General features: G+C 40.7%; 1 protein-coding gene across 6 annotated transcripts in view; it reads left to right on the forward strand.

Moving 5' to 3' along the window:
- RAF1 (Raf-1 proto-oncogene, serine/threonine kinase) overlaps positions 1 to 17,866 on the forward strand; it is a 98,747-nt gene that overhangs the window by 73,656 nt on the left and 7,225 nt on the right. For 4 of the 6 annotated variants that reach the window (XM_056855149.1, XM_056855158.1, XM_056855165.1 and 1 more), the window contains 7 exons: positions 865 to 963; positions 3,384 to 3,537; positions 6,220 to 6,279; positions 8,361 to 8,388; positions 9,459 to 9,583; positions 11,191 to 11,308; positions 15,882 to 15,966. In XM_056855149.1, coding sequence (XP_056711127.1) covers positions 865 to 963; positions 3,384 to 3,537; positions 6,220 to 6,279; positions 8,361 to 8,388; positions 9,459 to 9,583; positions 11,191 to 11,308; positions 15,882 to 15,966 — 669 coding nt within the window. The remainder of the gene's footprint in view (positions 1 to 864; positions 964 to 3,383; positions 3,538 to 6,219; positions 6,280 to 8,360; positions 8,389 to 9,458; positions 9,584 to 11,190; positions 11,309 to 15,881; positions 15,967 to 17,866) is intronic. The other 2 variants (XM_056855174.1, XM_056855191.1) reach the window with 1 other exon arrangement.

Here is a 17,866-nt window from a genome sequence, read left to right on the forward strand (position 1 = left end):
TCTACTGCTGAAGAGTGAGTACTTATGAAGCTGGCCTTATATTGAATCAGACCGTTGGTCCATCAGGATCTGCATTGCCTACTCAGATTGGTAGCAGCTCCCCAGGGTCTCAGGCAGAGAGCTTTCACATCACCTACTGTGTGGCTCTTTTAAGTGGAGATGCTGGGGATTGAACCTGGGACATTCTCCATGCCAAGCAGATTCTCTGCCACTAAGCCACAGCCCCTCCACATGTGCCATCATAGTTCTTTTCGGATTAAGCAGAAAAACAAAGTCTCTATTCCAAAGGAATTTAGTCTAAATTTTGACAGGAGGTAACGTAAGGTATGCCAAGCACATTTTCTCCCACGGAGCCACAGCCGCTTTCTTGAGTACTAGATTAGCGGCTTCCTATGTACTCAGTTTGTTTCTCATTGGCATCACTTTCAGTAGTGTGTGTGTGTGAAGGGTTTGGTATTGCATGGTTACGGCTCATACATTCTTGGCCTGTTGTGGGTATTTTGTGTGGTTAGTTTTCCTTGTGTGCTTGCATTCACTATAGCACAGTTTTCAAATTAATACTCATACTTTTAGAGCACAACATATAGATACCAGAAGATGTTTTGAATGAGGTGTATGAAGAATAGCAAATAATATGCTCTTTTGCAAGGATGTGTAAAAGCAATCCTATTCAGATTTTACATTCTATTAAAGGGTATAGGGTCAAGCTGTTCTGTGATATCATTGACTTTTACTTATCTGTTAGGAAAATTCAGTCATTTGGATTGCACTAGTTAGAACATAAAATTAAGGATGTAGTAAAACTGGGTGTAGTAAAACTTCACTTTAATTGTGTTTGCTCAGCGACATTGCTTTTGATCTCAGATTATTTCCACACTCAAATGCTGGTGATAGTGGTGTTCCTACGCTACCTCCCTTAACAACACGCCGAATGCGGGAGTCCGTGTCCCGGATACCTGTAAAGTAAGTTGTATTTTCATTTTATGACTAGTTTGACTAATAAAAAAGTTAATCTTATAATCGTGTCCCAATGAGATATGTAAAATGTGTAAAATGCTTCCCTTATCTGCTACTCTAAGGCTGCAATCATAAGCATACATGAAGCTGCCTTATACTGAATCAGACCATTGGCCCATCAAGGTCAGCATTGTCTACTCAGACTGGCAGCAGCTCTCCAGGGTCTCAGGCACAGGTCTTTCACATCACCTAGTGTTTGGGCCTTTGTAACTGGAGATGCTGGAGATTGAACCTAGAACCTTCTGCATGCAGAGCAGATGCTCTTCCACCAACCTCAAGCCCCTCAATACATACTGAAGGAGTAAGTACTATTCAACTTAGCAGCCATTTCTGAGTAAATGAGTTTTGGTTTGTACTGCACAAGACAGAGTTCTAGTGATAAAACTGCTTAATTTCCATTGAAATATGTGATAACACTTGGCCTTTCCTTTAGGTTAGATAATGAAGGTAGGAAGATGAGTACAGGGGGAAAATGATGTCTACTTAGCATGGGTATGGAGAGAATTTGAGCATGGCTTGCCATATCGATTTGGGAATCTGAAATAGGCATGTTTAAATAATTCCCTTCATTCTTTTTGGTGACTGGCAGTGCAATCCTAAACAGAGTCTCACCCTTCTAGCTGCATTGAAGTCAGTGGACTTTAGAAGGCTGTAACCCTGTTTTGGATGACCGTGCTGGAGGAACAACCCAGTTGGAAAGTAACCCTCTCCATTTATGTATGGAAAAAACAGAACAAAAAACGGTGTAAACACAGGACTTCTGTCTTGAGTAGGCCAGCAGATCTGGGTCAAGTTAGTTTCTGAATGGGATACTTCCAGGGAATTCCATATAAAGCACCAAAGGTTTCATAAAAGGAGAAAGGTGGGGCATTAATAAATAAATGTAGTCAACACTAATTTATGACAGAAGAAAAATATTTGTTACAACTACAGCATGCAATATCTCATGCACCCTCTACTATGATGTTTTCCAAACATTTGTACACCATATTAAAACTGTACATCTATTTGGCTGGTTTTTATATGGCAGAGTCAATCTGAGAAAAGAGCTTTTCATTGATTTTGAATGGTAAACACTATAGAATGAATACACTGTTTTTGCAGTGACTTTTCAAGAACCAGTTGCATTTATATGTTAGCTGTATTCAGTGGATGCCTGCAAGAAAATGAGACAAGTATAGTATTTTGGATATCTCTGTTTGACATTGAAAGCTGATAGAACTTATAGAATGCTTATCAACTATTTATGGTCTTTAAATTTTTTGTCAATATTGGTCTTAAAGCAGTTCTGTATTTTTAAGTGATCTGAAAGCACAAACAGCTTTGAATGACGCTGTGATCAACACTTGGCAAAGAGGTAGCTAAAACAATTTGTAGTTGTGTGTGGAATGTTTATCATGTATTCAGTATTACTGTGTAGTGACAGCTGCGCTGTACTTTTCCCTGGCCATTGTTGTGGTGAAGCTTGAACAAATGATGTATTTCCTCAGTTTTGGCCAAAATAGTGCAATGTAGTTTTTATTGGCTGATTTTAAGATGCCGAAAAAAGCCAGAAATTATTATTTGGGACAAACCCGGAGCTTATACTGAATTGTGCTAGATTTTTAGCTATAGCCCTTAAAATTCGCGAAGATAAAGTGGTGATTAAATAAGGGGCTACCTAGTAAAGATAACTTTATTTAGGCGATTTGCTGGGCTTTATATGTATTTTATATTTATAGTCAGGTTCAAATTTCATTGTGGGGTGTTGTATCCCATCCATTGCATTTGGATGGCGGGTTAGATACAACTGTGTATTAGACTTTTTGTAATTCTGCTGGTCATGTACCGAATAAAATTGTACTTACTGGCTGATTTTAAAATTTATCTTTGGGGAAAATACTTGGTTATGTTCCATTGTTGTTTTTAGCACTATGCAGGAGGAAAATTACTTGTTGATTGTATAACAACTAAAGTCAGACTGAAATTGCCTTAAGTGAAAATGATGTGGGATATTAATTAAAATTAAGTGTCAAGATGCTGCTAGGCCTATTAAGCTGTGTACCTGGCAGCATTCGTAAGTGCTTTTAGTACATTGTTGATGATGAGAAATTTTAGAGTTCAGAGATGCACCTGGGCTGATTGTTCCACTGCGACTTAAGGATGCAGCTTTATTCCTCAAAATCGTTTCAAGTGCAATCTGACCAGTGTAACAATTTTATGTTGGAGTGTTTGTTTATATACTGATTCTTTATAAAGAAAGACTTTGTTTACCAGATTGTTGCTATTCGTGGGCTCTTCTCTATGCAGTTTGCTGGAATAACTTTACAGAGGCATAACTATAAGCAGGCAGAAATGAACCATGACTTCTGTCTTCTCTCCTTTAGCTCTCAACACAGATATTCTACACCTCATGCCTTCATATTCAACACATCAAATCCTTCTCCTGAAGGTTCCCTCTCTCAAAGACAGAGATCTACATCAACCCCCAATGTCCATATGGTCAGCACTACCATGCCTGTAGACAATAGGATAATTGAGGTAATCCTATGTCTGGGCATTTAGCAAAGGTTTTTTTTTTTATTTCTAACTGTATATCTGTTTATTCCTATTAGTAGTAATTATGTGACCAGCCTAATGACATCTTACCGTTTCACTTGCCATAATCTGTGTTAGCCTATTAATGGGATTTCCACAGAAATGTGTGCCCTATACAAAGTTGAACAAGTTTGCTTGTTAAAAATGATGCCTCCATTTATTTGTTTGACTTCATTTATACTTTGCCTTTTTCCCTAATGGGGGGACCCAAAACAGCGTACATTGTTCTCCTTTCCTCCATTTTATCCTTACAACAACTCTGTGAGGTAGTTTAGGCGGAGAGTATGTGACTGGCTCAAGCGAGCTTCCATGGCAGAGTGTGTGTGTGTGTGGTTTTTTTTTTACTAAATTGTGTGCAGTAACTTTCTTTATAGAGACCATATGGCAAGATAGTAACCCATGCTTGATCTTTCAAGGTATTCTATATATGGGAGCTTTTCTGAAGTGATAGATATGAATACTCAGAGTTTAAATTTTTTTGTCAGAAGAGAACCTTCTGGCTTGCACAGATTTTGGAAGCAGAGATGGGCTGACTCCTGCCAGCTTGCCTCAGACAAACTCGTTCGGGCTTACTTCAACTCAGGCCACAATTGAGTTTGCTTGGCAATTTTCTAAGCTGAGGCTGTATCAGCAGTGCCACCAGAAGTATGAGGAGGGACCATCAACCTCTTTCCCTTTTGCTGCTCTTTCCCCTTTTCCCAACACTTACCTGCTAGGGCCTCCACTAATCTTTAGGTGCTGTCATGGCATTCACCCAGGTACAAGGATCCCGAGGATCTTGATGTCTTAGTAGGATCATGATCCATTGGAACAATATCTTCCATAGATCCTTGCATCTGAAACACCCCTATGGCACTGCCAAAGGTAAAAAAAGGCCCACAATGAGGCCTCTACTTCAGTTGCCTAGCATGGAGGCAGCAGCAGTGGCAGGCTGTCTAGGACAAGTTAAGCGTGTTGTGAGCCGGGCTCATACTTCTGGGTTCTGCTTACAGAGGCCCCAGCATGTTGTTTCTAGATGTCCAAGTTCTGAATTTCAGTGCCATCAGTAGTTTGAACTCAGAATACTGATAATTGCAGGGTTATATGCTGTACAAAATAACCTTGCTTAGACAGAACACCACATATACTCAAAAATACTTTTTATGGTTCCGTTAAGATTTTGCTGGCAAGGTTCTTCTTCCAGCAATCCTGCGTTTCTTTTTCTTGGCTGATTTTTTTGTTATAAATGCCAGTATCCTGTCTTCCCACAGATGCACACATTGAAACTAAAGTTTTACAGCAGAGGGACATTTAGATCATTAAGGCTGTGTATATCTTATGATTTCGTGGTTGCATCATCAATCAGGAAGTGGTTTAGGTCATATTCAGTGTATAGCCTTTTAAGACCGTGAATATAGGTTTGAAATACTGAGCAATGTGAGGAGTGTTGAAGAACTGAGCTTGATTTCTAGCAGGCAAGGGAGATAAAGTGCTTAGCACAGCTCTTTGCCTCTTCCCATGAACAGCTGAATTATGTAAAATAAACCTGCAAGTTTAATTAGCATAATGTGTGCAGGTCATCTTTTATTGGTATAAATCCTGTTATGGAATTCCGTTTATTTCTTTTAAGCCCAGAAGAGAGAGAGACTTGTCTGTAAGAATTGTGACTGCTGTAAAATAATTTTTAGCTTCTCAGCATGCTCTTCTTCTCAGCTTTGGTTTCCTATGGGATGAGTTTGTTGGCACTCTCACACATGCTGAATATTGCACTTTCAATCCACTTTCGGTGCACTCTAACGATAATTTGCAAGTGGGTTTTGCCATTTCACACAGTAAAATCCAGCTTCAAAGTGCATTGAAAATGACTTGAAAGTGCATTATTCGGCACGTGTGAAAGCACCCTGTGTGTTCGGCTTTCTGAATGGCCTTGTGTGCATGGCCCAGGTTATTGTAAATGAAAGAAACCTTCAAACTTGTGATTTCTCTAACCAGGCTGGGAAGTCTTTCTTCGAGTTGTATGTTGAGTTTGGAGAGGTAGGAGAATAAATAGTGTGTTTTTTTCCTTACTGTTCAGGCTTCTGTGTACAGTAAGCATTTTCTCTTGCTTTGACCTCAGAATAGTGACTCCATTCCATACTAGGACAGCCACCTTCCCTATGAATGCCTTTCTGCTCTTATGGAGTTTTAGCTGTTTCACTGGATTAACTCAGATGTTACCAGTCTTAAAAAAAAAAAAATCTGCCTCGTAGGAGTTACAATTTCACATGTATTCCCACAAACCTTTTGAAGTTTTTTTCCCCCATGGGTCATTTTTAGATGCAAGTCAGCTCTATAGCAGAACTTGGATACTTTCCAGACTTACAGAGGGGGGAAAAACCCCATATAATTTAGCAAGCTTCCCTTGGAGCATATTGCACAGTTGGTGGTTTTTGTTGAGCAGAAATGTCTGCCTGCCCAACTTTAAGTGTCATTACTGAGCGTTCTTACATCAGATTAAAAAGTCGTGTTGATAAAGTGGCATGCACCCTGTTAATGTTAACTCATCTTTCTTTCAAGTTCTCTTCTGTACTACTTTCATTTAGAATCTGGAAACTATTTTTTACTACTCCTTCTGTTCTTTTCCTATTTCTCATTGCTTTGAATTAGAATAACAGCCTGAATGCTTCTCCCAGGTCCTGGTGCAGACGATTCTGTTTAAGGGGAAGAGTAGGTATTGTCTGGATGCCTTTGCTTTCTTGCAGTTGACAGGATTGCTACACACACACACACACACACACACACACACACACACGCACACAGTTAGCCAAATAGTGTGAGTTAACACAACTATAGATTAACCGTTGCATTTAGAAATAGTGTGGCATGTCTGTTTGGTATTAATTCTAAAATTGGAATTGGTAATATCAAATAGTGTTTCAGTTACAAATATGTATGAGTCAGCAGTACATAGCAAAAGTAATACCTTTTGGAATAAGCCTTTCCATGTCAGTTTTACCCTCAGGAATTTAGTATGTTCAAACTATATGGGTATATTGGTTAAATATTTAATTATCCAAAAATATAGAGAGAAGTGTTACTATATATTCTGTCCCTTGGGAATAGTGAATTATAGCATATTCCCACCAAGAAGCCATACAGAAAGCCAGACTAACAATTACGTTTTGTATAAAGCAAGACTTCAGTAAATAAAAACTTGTAATTATAGAAGATAGCTCAGAGATAATGCTGCAAACAGTTGTCCAGTGGAAATCTAGTGCTTTGTTCTAACTTCAAAACAAAATGGAAAACTCTTGAAATACAGTGTGTATTTTCTTAAAAAATTAGCATTCAAATTATGTAGGCATTCAGTAAATGTTCACATTGCTTTAAAGTAGCATGGACAACCTGTGACCTACTGGGCCATGTGCAAGCCACATCACATAACTGTGTTGCTATGAAGTACAGATTTTAAATTTAGTAACTAGAATCCCAAGAGTACCCCATGCTTTCCAGGGCATCTCTCCCCTCCCCCCCCCAAAAAATTCTACCCCTGAAATAGGGAACCTATTGCAGTGGTCCCTAACTTGTTATGTATGGTGACCCACATGTTAAAATTTACTTGGTATGGGGACCCACTTGAAAAAAAAGCATTCATAAATCATTAAAGCCACAAGAGCCTGGGACCCACTTTCACAGATTTTGTGACCCCCCTTTCGGGTCAATACCCACAGGTTAGGAAGCATTGTTTTATTGGAATTTGGCAAAAGGGAATGCAAGTAGAAGGGGGAAATCAGCACCTAATCAACTCACTATGCATCTGGGCAATTGCCACCTGCCCTACTCCCCGTATATTTCAGAAGGTGTTCTTTGCTTGTTTTCTACATCCTGGAAACTATACCCACTTGGCCTTTTTCAAAATGAATCTCTTCAGAATGAAAAAAAAATGTATAATTTTCAACTTGTTAAATACTTCATATTCAGTTCTTATATTCCATCCTGCCAAATGACTTTTTTCTAACTTGATTATAAATTCCTATCTCTCGTTAATTTTGTTTACATATCATCTTTTTACCTCCACTTTCCCTCGAAACAAGAGCAATCTATATGTGGTTTCTTGGCAGCTTCTGGCCATTCGTTGGGCGTTGTTTGATGTGGCTTTTGTCTTGTGAATTATTTCTGCGCTTGCTTTTCTGTTGATTCTTCAAACTGTGCTGTGGATCATATTAGACAGTTGGGGAACGATATCAGTTTATCTTATGTCAGAGATGTGCATGTTAACACAGGGAAGGAAGCATGTGTGGCATGAAGTGAGGGGAAGAGAAACCAGCTCAGTTGCAACTGTGGTACTGTGGAGCCCCAGGGGTTCCACAGATGTGAAGTTTTTACACATCCTGTTCCCTGCAATGCTTCAGTGCAGTAATTTTCCTAAATGGAAAAGCATTTGTTGTATGTGGAAGGCTGTATAGGACACATTTTGCACAAAGCTGACATTCAAGTGAGCACACAAGTATAGCTGCTAATAGTGCCCTCATTTGGAATGTGGTTCCATTAAAAATGCACGAACTCATTGGATGAGTTCTTGATGAAAGGCTCCTTGAAAACTAAATGCTCATAATGTTTAGTGCCAGCAAACGTTAGGATTCCTAGTATTTACACTAGTCAACACCTTTTCTAAAAAAAATGTTTAAGTTATTCTATGAATCAAAGCTGCTGAGTCAGTTTCTCGTTATTGAGAAATTTTCCTGATCCCCTGTCTACTGACCACAGAACTTTTGCTAAAGTACTGATAGTGTTTCTTTCTGTTTCAGGATGCTATTCGTAGTCACAGCGAATCAGGTGAGTTGCATTACAAAGGTAGCTGGGGTATTCTGAGAGCTGCTTTGCAAATTTCAAACGCTTCTTCATGGAGTTTTATGACTGCATGAAGTTGCCCCTATAGTTTATTCTGTCTGGCAGCAGCTCTCCAAAGCCTTCAGTAGGCCTTTCTCTACCCTGGGATCTGAGACTCTTTTAACTGCAGATGACAGAGATATAATTTGGGACCTTATGTATGCAAAGATCTGCATTTCCCACAACATGTGTGTCAGGATCTCAGGGTTGGTTAACATAGGCCTTAGGCACTTGCTTCCCAAGTAAAAGAACAACTTTTTTCTCTTCAGATCCAAACAACGGAATTCTTTAATATATAACACCAACTTGATAACAATAGGAAAAAATGCAGAACTGTCCTTGTTCTTATTCTATATGTTAATTCAAATGTACAATCTTCTGAGGCTCTCGTTATCCTGGGGAGGGGAGGAGAAGCATTTCAATGAAGCAGCTCCCTTTGTGGCCTCCCTTGAGACTGCCTGTAGTCAGGCTGCTGGGGCCTAGCTCTCTCCACAGCTATACAGCCCTCCCTGGTTAACAGCTTCCTCATCTCTGAGGCTCCTTCCACCTCCTGAGGGAATTCTCTGCTGCAGGTATCCAGACTTCAGCTCTGGCCCTGTCTTAAGTCCTTCAGAATTCATCCTTTGTGTCCTTTTTACTGACTAAGCTAGTCCTACTTATCGTTTGAAAGGGGATTGAAAACTCTAATTAGTGATTGGCCCTTATCACAGATTGCTAAAAGGGCCAATAAGATTGTTACATTCCCCATGCCGCCTGATTGGTTCTTTTTCTTACTAGGGTAAGGGTCCAATACAGCAGTTCTATTTTCCTTCTCTAATAGGTTAGCTTTACAAACCCTGATTTGCATGATTGTTCAGCTTTCTACTGCACACAGAGACCTTAAATTCATTCTAATACATGTACTTTTCTGCCTACAATTAGAAATATACAAATGTATACATGGTTTTTATTTTATTTCACAGTATGTTATAAAATTATACATTTCTTTTCCTTTTTAAATTATAAATTATGTGAAGCATCACCCTCTGCTATGTCTGGAAGTCCCAACAATACAAGTCCCACAGGATGGTCTCAGCCTAAAGTGCCAGTTCCAGTCCCAAGAGAGAGAGCTGCAGGATCTAACACACAAGAAAAAAAAATTGTGAGTATCTGTCAAATAGTGTTTAGGGAGAATAAAAACCATTTCTCTGCCACCACTGCATCCGCACAGAATTGCTGTGTGGAACAGTCACTTTTCAGAGGGAACGTTGGAGGGAAACGCAGTAGCAGTTAGTTCACATCTGCCTCAAGGAGAGTGCCGTGATAGTTTAGGTCTGTCTCAGCTAGACAGCGTACAGTTTGAAGCGTGGCAGGGTGGTTTAGCTCTGTCTCTGGGAGAGGATAGGGTACCCGGTTTTTAGTCCTGTCTCTGGTGATGGACAGACATTGTACCTTTTAGTCTGACTCTTTGGAAAGGGCAGGCTGGTGTAGGTGGAATCCTGTGTTTGTGAAAGGATCTAACCTAGTACCTAGTCAGTGAAAGCCTGTTTGTACCTGCAAGAATTCAAAAGAATTCAAACCACACTCTGAAGCCTTAACTAGCTTAAATATATGTGCCTTGGCCAGGTTTCTCTTTTGACTGACTGAAGACCTAAGCTGCTGATCTGTTCTTTAAAATCAACCTATAAATAAACAAATCTTCTTTGTTATTTACATACAACTCCTGCCTCAGAGATCTCCATGTTCTTCCTACTCACCACGAAACTTACCTCATGGTGGTTTATCCAAAGCCTGCTACACTTGCTACCGTTATAACATCCTGTTTTACAGTTGTAAAGAAACCTGTTCCCCAACATTACAGATACCAGTCTGAGCATGTGGACAGGATTCTTTAGAGTTTGGATTCTTTAAAGTTCATACAAGCATCAGCTGTGCTTGTATGAACCTTGCCCCTCCTGGCTCCTTAAATCTGCCAGCGGGCGGAGGAGCTGGTGGACTTTTAATGTTGGTTAAAATCTGAAATGTTTTAATATGTTAATGTTTTATTTTAATGTTCGTTGCCTTGGGGACCCTGGATTGGGTAGACAGATGGCATAGAAATGTTTTACATAAATAAAATATGGGTGTGGACATCAGTTTCCAAGGTTTGAACTGGCTATGTGATTATGCTGAATGGAAAGTTGGAGAGATAATTTTCTTATTCGGTCCTAATTGTATCATATTGTTGCCATAGAGTGAACTTCTGAAAGAAACCAAGAGATCGTTATATTTACATTAGTTCAAATAAAATAGTTGTGTTGGCAAACTGGCCCTCTGACAATAAGCACACAAATGGATGGATTTGGTAGAACCTGCTTTAAGATATAGATACTTAGGATTTCAACCAAGCATCTTTTGATGCTTTTGAGCCAAACGAAGGCATGCTTTCAAACATTGTGGCAGTATAATTGATAATACCTTCTCCTAAGCATTTGCTGCTCAGAGATTCTTACAATTCATCTGTTACAGTAGGGATTATTTAACTTCATATTTAATATATAGTAGACTTCTAACCATGATTTGAGGAGTCAAATATTTTTGAAATTATACCTGTGATTACTCTCCAGCTGTTCACCACTCCTCTGAACAAAATGTGTACATAACTATCCATACTATATAGATTTAGATCTATGTTGTATGTTTCGAATATATTTGATACACATTTTAATATGAATTGCTAAAATTTGTTTTCCAGGATGCGCTATCTGTAAATATTTACTTGCTTTTCAGAGACCTCGTGGACAGAGAGATTCAAGCTATTATTGGGAAATAGAAGCAAGTGAAGTTATGCTCTCGACCAGAGTAGGGTCGGGCTCCTTTGGGACTGTTTACAAGGGCAAATGGCACGGTATGCAATTTTATAGTTATATTATAATGGTTCCAATGCAACAATCTTAAAATTTCCTACCAGGAGGTGGGTAGGGGTAGTGGAATTGAGTCTCACAGTTCTATTTCTAATTCATAGATACATGTAACAACAAGGTCATTTTTTTTGCATGTTTGGTGGAATAATATACCACACAAGAGTATATTCTAAATTGTAGAGTAAGAATAAAAATAAGGGGAATATGTTGAGGGTTCAGTATAGTGTGATACATTCAGTAGTGTTCTCTTCTATTGTTCCGTGTGTGTGGTTTCACATATTACATCTCCCACTAATGTCTAAAGAATAGGAAAGAGGAAGGAAAAAACAAATTAATACATGCCTTATCTTTGACTTTAAACAACCAGTGTGCCTCATGGAACATTTCTGGACCTTTTTGTTTGGCCACCTGCCTTAAAGTTTAATGCATGATGTGATAACATCGCTGTTCTTTCACGTTGCTTAAATTGTATGAGAATTTGATTCTGTTGCTGTTTTCTTTGTTGGTTGTGTTGCTGTTGAATATTAGTATTTGTTGTGTTGTATTTTAAATGGTGTAAACCTGCCTTGAAAAATTGATTAGAAAGTTGGATTAAAATGTTTTAAGTAAACTTGCTGGCCACCCAAAACAGCCTGAAGGCATCTCTGAGGAAAGTACCATTTTTAAAAAAACCACAATAAGAGATAGCTTGAGCCAGACCAGGTAATTATTCCGGATACATATTTTTCAAGATTTGCCATTCATTTTAGGTAGTATGTCTGTATTAGGATAGTGCAGGAAGACAAATATCGCCTTCACCTTTAATGTGAAAGTGAGCATTACAGTTTTAAATTCTATAATCAAGAAGAATTTCCCTCCCCCTCACCATGGCTGTGGCTAGCGGCCTGCCTATCAGCCAACATTCATAAGGAGAGCTGCTTTCTTTCCTATCAGTCTCCCCCCCCCCACAGTATTTATGTATTTAAATTTTTAACCTGCCCTCCGCAGCTGAAGCCGGGCTCAGGGCTGCTACCAGAAGGTCCCAGGTTTAATCCCCGGCATCTCCAGTTAAAGGGACTAGGCAAGTAGGTGATGTGAAAGACATCTGCCTGAGACCTTGGGAGAGCTGCTGCCGGTCTGAGAAGGTGATACGGACTTTGATGGATGAAGGGTCTGAGTCAGTATAAGGCAGCTTCATGTGTTCATGTGTACCAGGCAAGTTGTTTCACTCAAAGGCAACTAATGCTAAGCGCTTTGGAGACGACATTTCTCAGGGTGCACCAAACATGCACGAACTGAAGTCATGGTGCTGGGGTGGTGTGGGTCAGTCGGAAAGAAGAGGAGAGTCTTGTTCTGTCTTCCTGCCAGCTACCTGCCTTTTGGGAGTGGAAGAAAAGAAGAGGGAAGTTAGAAGTAGCCAAGCTTGGAAAATGTCAGTCTATTTGACCATTGTTTTTAGCAAATGTCTCTTTTCCCTTGCGCTTTTCTTCATCACAGGGAGAAGGTGCGAGGGTGGGGAGAGCATCTCATTTGATTAAATTTTTGTGGTAGCTGCTAAGGTTTGGGAGCAAACTGAAATAAACTAGATAATTAAACTGAGATCCAGGCTTGTTTTAAAACATGGAAACATTAACTAAAATGTTTTTCTTTTGAAGAGAAATAGTCCATCTCAAGCAACATTTATGTGCTTGTATCCTCAAATTAGCTGGGGGAGGGAAGAGACAGACAATTGCACTGATGTGAATTTGGTTGCAAGTGCTAATAAGCCTTCATGTTCACTGCCACTGTGCGGGACTCTTTAAGTAGCACTTCTTCCATGCTTCTCTGTGCCCCCTGTAGTTTCCTTGAAATGAAGCCGACCAGTAACAGCCAGATAGCCCTACAGTGCTTGATAGATATTTAAAGTATTTTGCATGAAACTCAAAGCTTTATTTCTTCTCTGACTGACCTCGTTAATGATGGCAGGGTCCAAAAATCATTGGAAAGAATAAAACAAGGCCCAGGCAGGAAAATACTAAGGAGTTCCTAAGTGACTAAAATTCTAAAATAAATCGCACAAGAAAGGCCTGGAAGATTTGCAGACACTTCCGCATTCAAGTTTAAATTTTATGGTGTGCTACAAGAGAGTGAAATGTATGGCAGTAAGGGGACAATGTTTAAGAGAAATGTCTCTGTATACAACCTACATAACCAACTGGACTGCAGTAGATGCTATTCGTCTTAATTTCCTTGTTGTGTTTTGCCAAACAACTTTGTCATAATCTCTAATCGGTAAGCATTGTGCCAATTTATAAGTGTTTAGTTACTTTATCAATAGCTCTCCTTTCTCGCTGAGACTTAAGGCTAGGTTACAGAACAAAACCAATGTGTTCATACGGCAAAGACATCCAGTGGAACAGCGCAATAGTATAGAATTAAAACATTGTGAAGGGCAAACGGCCTGAGGTAGGGGCCCCCAGTGTGGCGCCTCTGGATGCCATGGCACTCCCAACACCTTTCCTGGCACCTGCTGACCGTTTTTAGAAAGCGGGCAGGGCCAGGTGGAGCTTTTGCCCAGCAGGGTTTTTTGGTGGGCCATTGGTGATCTGGTTGGCTGTGCAGATTTTTTTTAATTGCTTTGTCAACAGCAAACTAAAAATGGGGGTGGGGAGATGCTAGGCGACAGCTTTATTATTATACCAAGCCCCTGTGCGTTTCCCTGTAAAAGCTTTGTCAGAGGGATTTATAAAAACGTACCCCCACAATAAAAATTATTATGCACTATTAAAATTAATTAAAAAGAAAGGATAAAAGTAAGACCAAAAAAGGACATATATTAATGAGAATGTAGAATGAAAAGCATAGTCTATACATTGGACATGAAGCAAGACAACACAAATACCTAAATATATAAAGCAAATACTGACAAGGGATTTCACTTTTTACTGAAATTTCCTGTATTGTATTGAATGTTTGATTCTACATTCTTTTTAATATATGTCCTTTATGGGTCTTAATTTTATCCTATCTTTTTAATTAATTTTAATAGTGCACAATAACTTTTATTGTGGGGTCCTTTTGTTATTTGTATCTAATGTAAAATTGTTTTTATGCCTCCCCATGACGTAGCTTTTTATGGCGAAACTCACAGGGGGCTTGATGTAATAATAAAGCTGTCACCTCGCATCTTTTTCCCCCTTTTTTGGTTTGCTGGCATGTTGCTCGGTGGAGCCCTATTTTTCTTTCCCCTTTGGCAACAGCAGCCACCACAGCACAAGGCTCTTCCCTGTGTGACTGAGCAAGAAAATATTTTTCAGCAGTATGCTTATTTAAAAAGGCTTCCTATTAAGCAGAGCTCCTGCCTGAAGTGATGCATAATCTCGCTCCCTGACATTTTGTGGTTGGCTCCACTTCCTGCGGCAGCCATTTTACAGGTGCGCCCACCACCCTGTTTTGGAATTTTGAAGGTGCCCACAGGCTCAGACAGGTTGGGGACCCCTGATCTAAGGGAAGGTATACTGTAGAAAAATGTAAGTAGAAGACAATACAGTAAAAGCAGGATAATACTAAGAACAACTACAAACCCATTCCATTACGACAGTGTTCTCCTGTGAATGCTGTAATCACTTCATAAAAATGCCCTCCTGAGCATTGCTGTTGTACACATTCAGGAAGATGATAGGAGTGTGGGAGCATTCTTTGCCCCCTCAAGCAGGCTGCTCCACAAGTCGGGAGCCATCACAGGGAGAATGCATATGATCATAATAAGTGACTTTATCACATGTATAAACCGAAGATGGCATTTGTTTCAAATGCAGGTGAACTGATGTTTTCAGTTGTGCGTAAAGATGTTTTCATGTCACTGGATTTTTGAGCCGTGTTCAAACCTGTAGTTCACCTGCTCTCTCTCTCTATAGTTATCTTTTATCCCATCCTCCTTCCAGTGAGCTCAGGGCAGTGTGGCTCTCTTTCCTCCCTGTTGTTTTTTTCAACAACCCTAATATAGGTGAGGCTGAGAGAATCACTCTGTGATCTTCATGGCAGAGGGGATTTGAGCCAGTGATTTTCTGACCTGGATAGACACACTCTGTAAGCTGCATTGCTTCACAGTGTGATGTAAGAAATAACTTTTTGATCCTTTCAAGTCTAGAAGCATTTCCAGGAATACAGAACTTAGAACAGAGAGCTACTTAGGTACCCCAGAGAGTTTGAATAGGCTTTGCAGAATTTTAAAACGTTTGAAAAAAGCATACCCCTTGACTTCTTCAAATGTTGAATAAGTACTTTTGAATGTTACTCATTTTCAGAAGTGGTTTGTTATGGGACCTTGGGAGGGAGGGGGTGCTGGTCATTAAACACAGAGAACATTTAGGTGTGTGGAACTAGTAGAATAGTTCTTGGAATCCTAGGCGAGGTTGAGAACGGTGTTAGTCATATACAGATTATAAATCCATTTTAAAATGTGTGTGTGGGGGGTTGGCCTTCAAATTTTGGTTTGTTTTATGCAGACTTTACAAGAAGTAGTGCTTTCTCTTACACGTTACATGTGTGAACTCTATTTTCACAATTAAAGTTGTAATGCTTGCATTATGCTTACAGGTGACGTAGCAGTGAAGATATTAAAGGTTGTAGATCCAACTCCAGAACAGTTTCAAGCCTTTAGAAATGAAGTTGCTGTACTAAGGTAAATCAACACTAAATACTCACCTGGTTACTTTTATCACAGTGGTTTTGTTTTTCCTTGCAGTGGCTGATTGCACAGGGCTGATCATGTTTGCAGTAGAACTTTGCTGCCTGGTAACCTGCGGACAGTAAATGCAAGCAGAATTGGGAGACCACTGGCCTACTGTATTGGATCTTTTGCGTTCCAGATTGTATAATTGATCTGGGGTGCTTGGCAGGCTGCATCTATGATGAGTACTTGTTAGTTTTCAGAGCTGCTGTCTGGAATCCAAAGTAGTCTCTCTATGCTCCTTCATACTTCATAGGATACCTGCTGAGGCTTTTCAAAGAGCCTTTGGGTTTTAGCCGCACAGTATTTCCTTCTTAGAGTTCCTGCTAGATTTCTTTTTTGCTTGATCCATGTGCTGACTTATAAATACATAATACTAGACTTGCAATCCTGTGTCGCTACCGTGTTTCCCCGAAAATAAGACACCGTCTTATATTTATTTTTCCTCAAGAAGACACACTATGGCTTATTTTCAGGGGATGTCTTATTTTTATTACGTATGGTACAACAATCTACATTTATTCAAAGACTGTTTGCTGAAGCTTTTCCCCTATCCCCTGGTGTTTGTGTGGGGTGAGAGAGACCCACAGACTAGGGCGTCCTCCTCCCCACTCAGTACCTTCTGGGGGTGTTAAGCAGCTGCTCCTCCCGCTCGCCCTCCCCGTCGCCATCGCTGTCGCTCGTGCCATCGCCATGGCCGCCTCACTTCCTCTTGGCCGCCCCGCTGTGGCCGCCCCGCTTCGCTCCTCACGGCCACAGTCGCCGCCGCCTCCCCTCCGCGTGGGGCTCCCCCCTGCCCCTTCCACACCTGGCTGCTCAGCGAGCCCATGGCTGCCCAGCTGCTGCTGCTGCCGTCTCCTCATAGGGACTGAGCCAGGCAGCCAAAGCTCGGCGAACGCGATGGGGGGGGGGGAACCAACAGAGTTATCACCGCGGAACCACTGCCATTATTGTCACAACCAGGCGGCCACTCTAAAGCGCATGTAATTCACAAAAGCCCATGCTAGGCTAAAAACTGGTTAATCTTTAAAGTACAAGGCTCCTGGTTAGTTATGCCTATTTATTAGGGTTGCCAACCATGCAAAGCAACACCTGACGCCTGGGAGTTTGCAAACCATGGAAAGGGGCATGCAGTGTGAGGGGAAATTGCCTAGCTTTGCCTGGTGGAAGTGCCTTCTGTAAGCTGAAAGGAAGGAAAGGATCCAAGCCTCTGCCTTCCTTTCTGCCACAGACTAAGAAAAGAAATTAATCCAACAGGTGCAGAAGACAAATATCATTAACCCCAACACATGGATCCCAATGAATTTCAAATGCAGAGCTCACTCAAGAGACAAAAACAGATTACCCTGCATGTGAACTAACTTTGATAACTTGGCCTAAAGGCAGCTAAATAAAAGGCTCCATGCAAAGCAACACATTTGCAACCATGCAAACCATTCCAAGCTACACGTTTGCAACCATGCAAAGCAACACTTGACGCCTGGGAGTTTGCAAACCATGGAAAGGGACAGAGGCAAGTACTGGTAGCTACCGTATGCATAAGGAGCAGGAGGGGGTGGAATTTCTCCTTTTGCATTGGACTCGGGACCAGGCAAATGCACAACTGCACAACTAAAGCCCCCCCCCCCTCAAACCAGGGGTGCTGGGGGAGAGAGACTCACAGTGCTGAGTAAAACGGCAGCCACAGCTTTACTTCTTCCCCCTGAGGACACACAATACCTAAAGCAGAGCGTCCTGCTCTTCACTTCACTGAGACGTTTACTTTCAGTTTCTACCAGTACGTCTCCCTCTATACCTCAGCTTTTAGCACGCACAGAACGACCGGGAACTGACAGGGGAGCCCGTCTTCTTT

The sequence above is a fragment of the Euleptes europaea genome, chromosome 1 (genome assembly GCF_029931775.1).
Source record: "Euleptes europaea isolate rEulEur1 chromosome 1, rEulEur1.hap1, whole genome shotgun sequence".
Classification (NCBI taxonomy): domain Eukaryota; kingdom Metazoa; phylum Chordata; class Lepidosauria; order Squamata; family Sphaerodactylidae; genus Euleptes; species Euleptes europaea.